The 7445-nt window shown below is 57.4% G+C and overlaps 1 protein-coding gene across 1 annotated transcript in view; it reads left to right on the top strand.

Moving 5' to 3' along the window:
• Positions 1 to 7445, top strand: part of LOC138176485 (mucin-6) — a gene marked incomplete at its 3' end in the record, with an annotated part of 34146 nt that overhangs the window by 8417 nt on the left and 18284 nt on the right. The window contains exons 9-15 of the mRNA XM_069107272.1: positions 1155 to 1259; positions 1944 to 2013; positions 2688 to 2825; positions 3658 to 3819; positions 4390 to 4484; positions 6233 to 6365; positions 6571 to 6820. Of these exons, the coding sequence (XP_068963373.1) occupies positions 1155 to 1259; positions 1944 to 2013; positions 2688 to 2825; positions 3658 to 3819; positions 4390 to 4484; positions 6233 to 6365; positions 6571 to 6820 (953 nt within the window). The remainder of the gene's footprint in view (positions 1 to 1154; positions 1260 to 1943; positions 2014 to 2687; positions 2826 to 3657; positions 3820 to 4389; positions 4485 to 6232; positions 6366 to 6570; positions 6821 to 7445) is intronic.

The raw sequence follows: 7445 nt of genomic DNA, 5'->3' as shown, positions 1-7445 counted from the left end.
CCCGACCCCCCCCCCATCCGCCCTCCACCGCCCCCCCCCCCCCCCCCCCCCCCCCCCCCCCCCCCCCCTCCCGCTTCCCCTCTCCCCCCCTCCCCCCTCCTCTCTCTCCTCCTCCCCCTCTCTCTCCTCCTCCCCCTCTCCCTCCTCCTCCTCACCTCACATCTCACTGATGCCTTCTGCTGCCATGTTCCCCTTCACCCAGTCTCACATGAAGACCAAGTGATTGCCTTTGGTCCCATCTCCTCCGGCAGACTGCCTGCTCTGCATCCCCACTAACACTAATCTTCCGCCCCTCCGCCCTCTCTTGGCCCTGCCCATCTCCATAAAACATGCCTGTGTCCCTATGGGAATCTACTTGCTTCCTCATTCTTGCTCCTTCCACATTTCCAGTCAATTGCCAAATCCTGCTTCTTTCCTATCGGCCTCCTTCCCCACCCTGGGGCAGTCCTTCGTCCCCTCACTGTGGGGGGTCTGCCTGCCTCAGTCTCTCCCCTCTCCATCCAGCCACCAAAGTGATCTTCCTGAAGTTCAGGATGGACCCTGTCACCCCCTGCTCAGAAGCCTCAGTGACCTCCCCCCAGGCTCAAACATAAAGCTCGCTGTTTGTCCTTCAGAGCCTTTGCGTGCCCATCTGCCACCTTCATGGCCATGCCCTAGCTACCCTCCCTGCTTAGATGGCTTCCTCACTGCCATCTCAGAGTCCATTCCCTGCCCCTGGGAGCCCTTTCCTGTTCCCCCAATCTCTCTGTGCCCTCCCTCCCCGAATGACCCCATGCTCATCTGGACAAAACTGTGGGGTAACAGTGTCCTTGTTAGACTGCAAGCCCTCTGAGGGCAGGGCTTGCTGAATTTTGGTCTTTGTACCCCCAGAACTTAGCTGGCACTTAGTTGCCCATTGGGGCAGTTGATGTATCGATTTCTAGCAGCCACAACATCCAGGCTGGTCTCAGAGCAGGGTCACCTCCTGTCTGGGCACCTCCCAGGGGAGAGCATGTTAAGGCTGGAAGTCACTGCTACCCTGGGATGGTCTGCACTTCTCCTCTGATGCTGGAGTGCTCAGGGGCTCTGGATTTGAAGGCGGTGGGAAGGACCTGGCTTCCTCTTCACCTAACTGTCTCCTCATCAAGGCTGTCCCTCTCATCTCTCTTCCCCAGAGCCCAAGCCTGCCCAACAACGGCACCCTCGTGGCTGTGTATGACAAATCCGGCTACTCTCACTCAGAAACTTCACTCACAGCTGTTATCTACTCATCTGCCAAGGTAGGCGCAGGGCGCAGAGCCAGAGCCGGCACTGCTGGGTGGTGCTTAGAGAGCTCTTCTGGGGAAGGGGCAGGGTCCCGAAGCAGGTCCTGGGGTGGGAGCAGAGGTGTCTCCAAAAAAGTGTCCCCCAGGATCCATGACAGGAAACGTGATCTAGAACCACCAAGGAAAACAACTGTTTCTTCCTAGCTTGGGTGTGCCACCCTCATTTAGGGCCATAGAAGGATGGCTAGTGTGTGTGTGAGAGAGACAGAGATGGAGAGAAAAGACAGAGACAAAGAAATAGAGGCAGAGAGACAAAGACAGAGATAAAAGAGGGACAGAGTTAAAGACAGAAAGACAGAGAAAGGAAGAAATTCAGTGTGCAGGAGGGAGAAAGAAGGAGACATGGACAGACACAGACACAGAGAGAAAAAGACTGACTGGGTAAGTAAAGAAAAGTAAGAAAACGCACTCCTAGGGCACAGAGGGACTTCACCTGGAAGCAAACTCCCAATGACCTCAGAGCCTGAGGGGTTGTGGATGGCGTTCTCAGCTGCACCCTGCCCCGGTCAGCTGGCTCTTCTTAGTCCGCTCTACCTTCTCCCCTTCCCCATCCCAACTCCCCTGCCCCATCCCATTTCCCCCTCCCCATCTCATCTCTCCCTCCCCCTTTCCCTGGGCTCTGGCTCACTCCCTTTCCAGGACAAAATCGTGATTTCTCAAGATGAACTCACAGATGATGGAGACATCAAGTGGCTGCCATACCAAACAGGTGACCTTGTGCCCCTGCCTACAGTGTCCATGGGATGCTGGCCCTGGCCAGCAGGTGGGGCAGTTTGGAGCCCAAAGCCCTCTCCTCAGTTGCAGGCACTTTCATGGTCCCTCATTGGTGCCTGAGTCTCTGCTAGGGAAGTCAGAGATGGGAAGACAAGTGGTCAAACAAGGACAATGTTTCCCACTGCTCTGGTCCAACTACACAACCTAGAGCCTTTCTCACTAGCCCCTAACTGGGAGGAAGGGAGGAGAAAGAGCCCTGCTGGGCCAGCCCTGGGGAGCCAGGCTGGGATGGGGAGCCCCCCTGGGCCCAGGAAATCAGGCAGGGCCGTGGAGTCCCTCTGGTCCCGGGGAGCCAGGCCAGGATGGAGAGCCCCACTGGGCCCCAGGGAGCCCTGCTGAGCCCATGGAGCTGGGCCAGGCCCAAGGAGCCCCACTGGGCTGGGTTCAGGGAGCCAGTCAAGGGGAATCAGCCTCCCAGCCAGTGTTGAGGCCCCTGGGGCTCAGGTCAGCTGCTATAGGTGACACCCTCCCCAACCTGCTACCTCCTGCATCCAGTCCCGGATTCACTGAGACTTCCCCTTCCATGCAGCCAAGCCAGCAGCTGAGGGAGGGAGTGCCTGAGGGGCTGGACAGGAGACCTGGGCTGGGTCTGAGTTGGTCACCTTGTAGGTAACATCACAATCTTCAGGCAGACCTCCACCCACCTGCAGATGTCCACAACCTTCGGGCTGGAGCTGGTGGTGCAGCTACGACCTGTATTCCAGGTTTATGTGAAAGTTGGCCTCCAGTTCAAAGGCAACACCCGAGGTGAGTAGCCCCTGCAGCCTCCATCACCATACCCAGGCAGGAGCCCAGCAGAGCTTCAAAGACCCTCTGGCCAACCCTTTGGGTCCAGTGCCTCAGTTTACCCAGATGGCCAAGGTCACCCAACTAATAAGCATCAGAGGCAGGGTTGGAAGCAGGGCTTTCCCACTACCCAACATGGAGACAGGGCCCCTGAGGGATAAAAGAGGGCTCTGATGTCCCTGCTGGTACAGAGGCTACATGACTGTTGCGTCTCCTCAGAGACTTCACCACCAGGAACCAAGCCAGGTCACCCAGAGCCAGGCCAGGCTGCCCAGGAGTCCAGGGAAGCCAGTGAGGCCCAGGTGGGCCCCAGACCGGTGCCCAGACCTTGGAGGCGTAGCTGGCATTTGGGGAGGGTGACCATGATGTGCAGGGGTCTTGAGACTGCTGAATAAGGCCTTGGAAAGGGAGAGGGCTGGTTAGCTTAGAGAAGAGAAGCCTGTGGCTGGAGGACTGTCATGCCAATGCTGTCTTCAGGAGCTGACATCTGGGGAAAGGTTCTGCTTGGCCTCACAGGGCAGAACAGAGAGGCTCCATGCAGGAAAACAGCCAATCACAGCTATTGAAAAGAAGCACCTGCCTGGGCAGGTAGTAAGCTCCCCATGGGTGTAGAGGCCAAACAGTGGGTGACTACTTGGCTAGGGGATTGCCCTTTCTTGGTCAGATCTGGGTCTGAGGTCCCTTCTGGCCCCCGCTTTGGAGGCTGCCGTGTGACCTGGCCCTCCAGGGGATGGAGACAAGTGTGTGGAGAGCAGTTGGGGGTCCCAGCTGCTGTCCTTGTCCTTGTTGCTAGGACTCTGTGGAAACTACAATGGAGACACAACAGATGACTTCCTGAGCAGCATGAATATCATCGAGGGCACAGCCTCCCTCTTTGTGGACTCCTGGAGGTTGGGGAACTGCCCCAGCGCCCTGGAGCGCGAGACAGACCCCTGCTCCATGAGCCAGCTGAACAGTGAGTGCCCCTGTGAGGCCCTGGGCCCTGTAGCTATAGCCTTGCCCCAGGCTGCTCCTGGCACCCCCGTGGGCCTGGCAAGCCCAGGCTGGCACCCACTGCGGGCACTGAGCAGCCTCTGAGCAGCCCTGGGGACCTTCCTCTGGCCTCCACCCTCAGACTCTCACAGGGCAAGATGTCAGGCCCCTGCCTCTAGGGACCTCTGCCCTGGGTCAGTGTCTTTGGATCCCCCAGCACCTGTCTCCTTCACCCTAGCTCCACTGTCCCTTGGAGCACCTCTCCTCCATTGGAACCCACTGCAGCCCATCCTCAGGCCAGCTCTGCCACCAACCACCGGCTTCCCCACGGCATAGCCGGTGACCAGGCCCCAAGACCAGCCCGGGCCCACAGGCCCAGCTAGCCCAGGGTTTGGCCTTGCATAGACCCTGCTGGTCCCTCTAGACTGAAGTCTCACCCACATCTGGAGCAGGTCTGGGGTAGCTTTCCCTCCCCACCTTTGGTGCTCAGAAGGTGGGTGGGTGGGCAGCTTGCCTCATTCATCATGCCTGACCTTGACCTTCCCTCACTCAGAGATGTGCGCAGAGACCCACTGCTCCCTGCTGGTGAAGGAAGGGACAGTGTTTGAAGCTTGTCATGCAGTGGTTAACCCAACCCCGTTTTACAAGGTAGAGCCCCCCCCCCCATGTGCACAGGGGTACAGACCCATGTGGAGCTCTACAGCTCAGGCCTACTCTCCCACACCAGACTTGGGCCTTGGAGTGGGCATTTGACAGATGAGAACATAGACACTCAGGGAGGTCAAAGGCCTCAATCATGACTGCCCCTCCTGGCTCACACCAGCCACTCCCAGTGCCCTGGCCCCTGCCCCCAAAATGCGGGGAATAAGCACCAGTGTGGTGCATGGTGTGTGCCAGGCACAGTGCCAAACATTTTACAAAGATCATTTCATTTGATCCTGACAACAATCCTTTGAGGTAGGCATGATCACCATTCCCACTTTACAGATGAGGAAACTGAGGCAGATATCAGTTAAGTGACTTTCCCAGGGTCACACAGTTGCTGTGTCTCTGGCTGGATTTGAACTCAGGCCTTCCTCAGCTCTCTGGGCACTTTGGCAGCGCTAGCTGCCTCAGTGGGACACTGTTGCCAGAGATCTCAGGCAACATGCCCCTTTCCCAGTGTAGGCGACAGCCCTTGACTCCTTAATGGATAGTTTCTGAAGCCTGCTGAATCCCAGACTCCTTGCAGGCAGCCAGGCTGTCCCTGGGAGCAGCAGGTTGGTCCTGGGCTGCTTCTCAGAACACAGCGACAGAGCCTTAGAAGGGCAGGCCAGGGAGGGCAGCCTCAGGGAGGGCAGCCTCGGGGAGGGCAGGCCTGGGAGGGCAGGCCGGGAAGGGCAGCCTTGGGGAGGGCAGGCTGGGGAGGGCAGGCTCATGCAGCCCTTTGGTGGGGCCCCGTGCTGGACACTGCTCCTGGGCTGTGCATGAGAAGGCGATGCCTGCCCAGACTCCCGGGGTCTGATGCTGAGGGACAGAATGGGACCGGGAGCCACTGGCACATGCACAGCCTTTACCTCTCGGCTCCTCGGGCTTCAGAATCCTGGCCAGCGCCAGGCCCAGCCAGGAGCCCCAAGGAGCTCTGCGCATGCATATGTTTCATGTGTGCATTTCACATACTCATGTATGGGTGTGTATGCTTGGATACAGCCAATGAAGTTATTGTTTCGTTTGAGCCTACAGCTAGGTTCACCATAGCGCCTAGAGCGCCAGCCCTGGGCTCATATCCAGCCTCAGACATTTCCTAGCTGCACCACCCTGGGCAAGTCACTTAACCTATTTACCTCAGTTCCTCAACTGTAAAATGAGCGGAGAAGGAAATGGCAAACCACACCACTTTTTCCAGAAAACCTCAAATGGGACTGTGAATAGTCAGACATGACTGAATTACAAAAACTGCCACGTGTTTGTTACAAGGGCTCAATTTTTCTTTTCTCCTTTCTTCCAGTGAGGTGGGAGGGAGAGAGGAGATGGGAGAGAAAGAAAACTAAATGCTTGTTAATGGGGGGAGGGGGAATTACATTTTAAAATGGCTAAGACATGAACCAGAAAAGGGAGGGACAGGAGAAGATGCAGCGACCATGACCCTGAGATTGGGCTGGCACTTTACTCCATAAGCACGTTTGTGTGCCCAGCTGGGCCGGAGTCGGAGAGCCCAGGTTGGCCCCTCCCTCAGCGGGGGGTGGGAGCTGTCTACACTGTCCCAGAAAGTGCCTGGAGTGGTGCAGTGGGACCTGCTGGCTAAGCCTTCCTCTCCTGAGGTCCCTACGGAAGCTGCTTCCCTCTCTCTGCCTTAACACTGATACCTCACCCCCCCCAGCTCCGCCTCACCCTGACCCCACCTGCTTTGCTTCCAGAGATGTATCTACCAGGCCTGCAACTATGAGGAGACGTTCCCCTACATCTGCTCAGCCCTGGGTTCCTATGCCCGCATGTGTGCCTCTATGGGGCTCATCCTGACTGATTGGAGAAGCACCGTGGACAACTGCAGTACGTGTCCCCAGGGATCCCCCTTGTCCTTGGGGAAGGGGCAGGGCTCGCCTTCAGCACCCCAGGATGGACTGTCCATCTCCAGGACACTTTGGTCTCCCCCTTCACACAACCTACCAGCCTCTCCGCCAGTGGCCTGGGCAGCTCTGTGATGTTCTTGGGGAGGGCACACAAGTATTCATTCCCTCCTGGCCTATGCTCACAGCCATCTCCTGCACTGGGAACCAGACCTTCAGTTATGATAGCCAGGCCTGTGACCGGACCTGCCTGTCCCTTGCTGACCGCACCCTCGAATGCCACCCCAGCGACATCCCAGTGGATGGCTGTAACTGCCCAGAAGGCACCTACCTGGACCACAGAAATGAATGTGTCCGCCAGGCCCAATGCCCCTGTTTCCTGGAAGATCGGAAGTTTATTCTGGCTGACCAGTCCACCATCATCAGTGGAATTCCCTGGTGAGCTCTACAGACCTGTCTGAGGCCCAAGGGAGGCGGGCTGCTCCCCATTTTACAGATGGGGAAACTGAGACACGAGGTCAGTAAGTGATCTGTCCACAGTCCCATCATTAGCCCGTACCCAGAGCAAGGAGCAGCTGGGCCTCCCACTTGCTGAACCAGTGCCAATCAAGCTAGAGCTGAAAGGATAGGGAGGTTACTTGTCACATGATCTTTTAGTCCGGCTGGGCTGGAAAGTTACTGGCAAGTTCAGAGGCAGGGATATGGATGGAATTGAATCTGTCCACAGGGGTCGTAAAGGATCTTGCAAAGAGGAAAGAAGTTCTGAGGTGGAATTGTTTACCTGAGGAGGTACCTCGTGAGCCAGGCCTTGAAGAGACGGCATGCCAAGCTCAGGGCACAGCAGGAGAGAGAACATGGGGAGACACAGGACCCAAATGCAGCAGGGTGGGCTGGAGTCAGACCATAAAAGGCTTAGAATAGTCCCAGAAGAAGGAGGGCGCCACTGGGCTCCATGAGCAGGGCAGTGACAGTTGGACTTGTGTCCGAGCCTAAGTTTGGTCCTCTCTCTCTCTCTGTCTCTCTCTCTCTCTCTCTCTCTCTCTCTCTCTCTCTCTCTGTCTCT

Source organism: Petaurus breviceps, unplaced genomic scaffold (genome assembly GCF_028583685.1).
Source record: "Petaurus breviceps papuanus isolate PSGF00001 unplaced genomic scaffold, PetGlider_PUasm1.0 89693, whole genome shotgun sequence".
NCBI classification, from domain to species: domain Eukaryota; kingdom Metazoa; phylum Chordata; class Mammalia; order Diprotodontia; family Petauridae; genus Petaurus; species Petaurus breviceps.
This window is presented reverse-complemented; position numbering and strand designations above follow the sequence as displayed.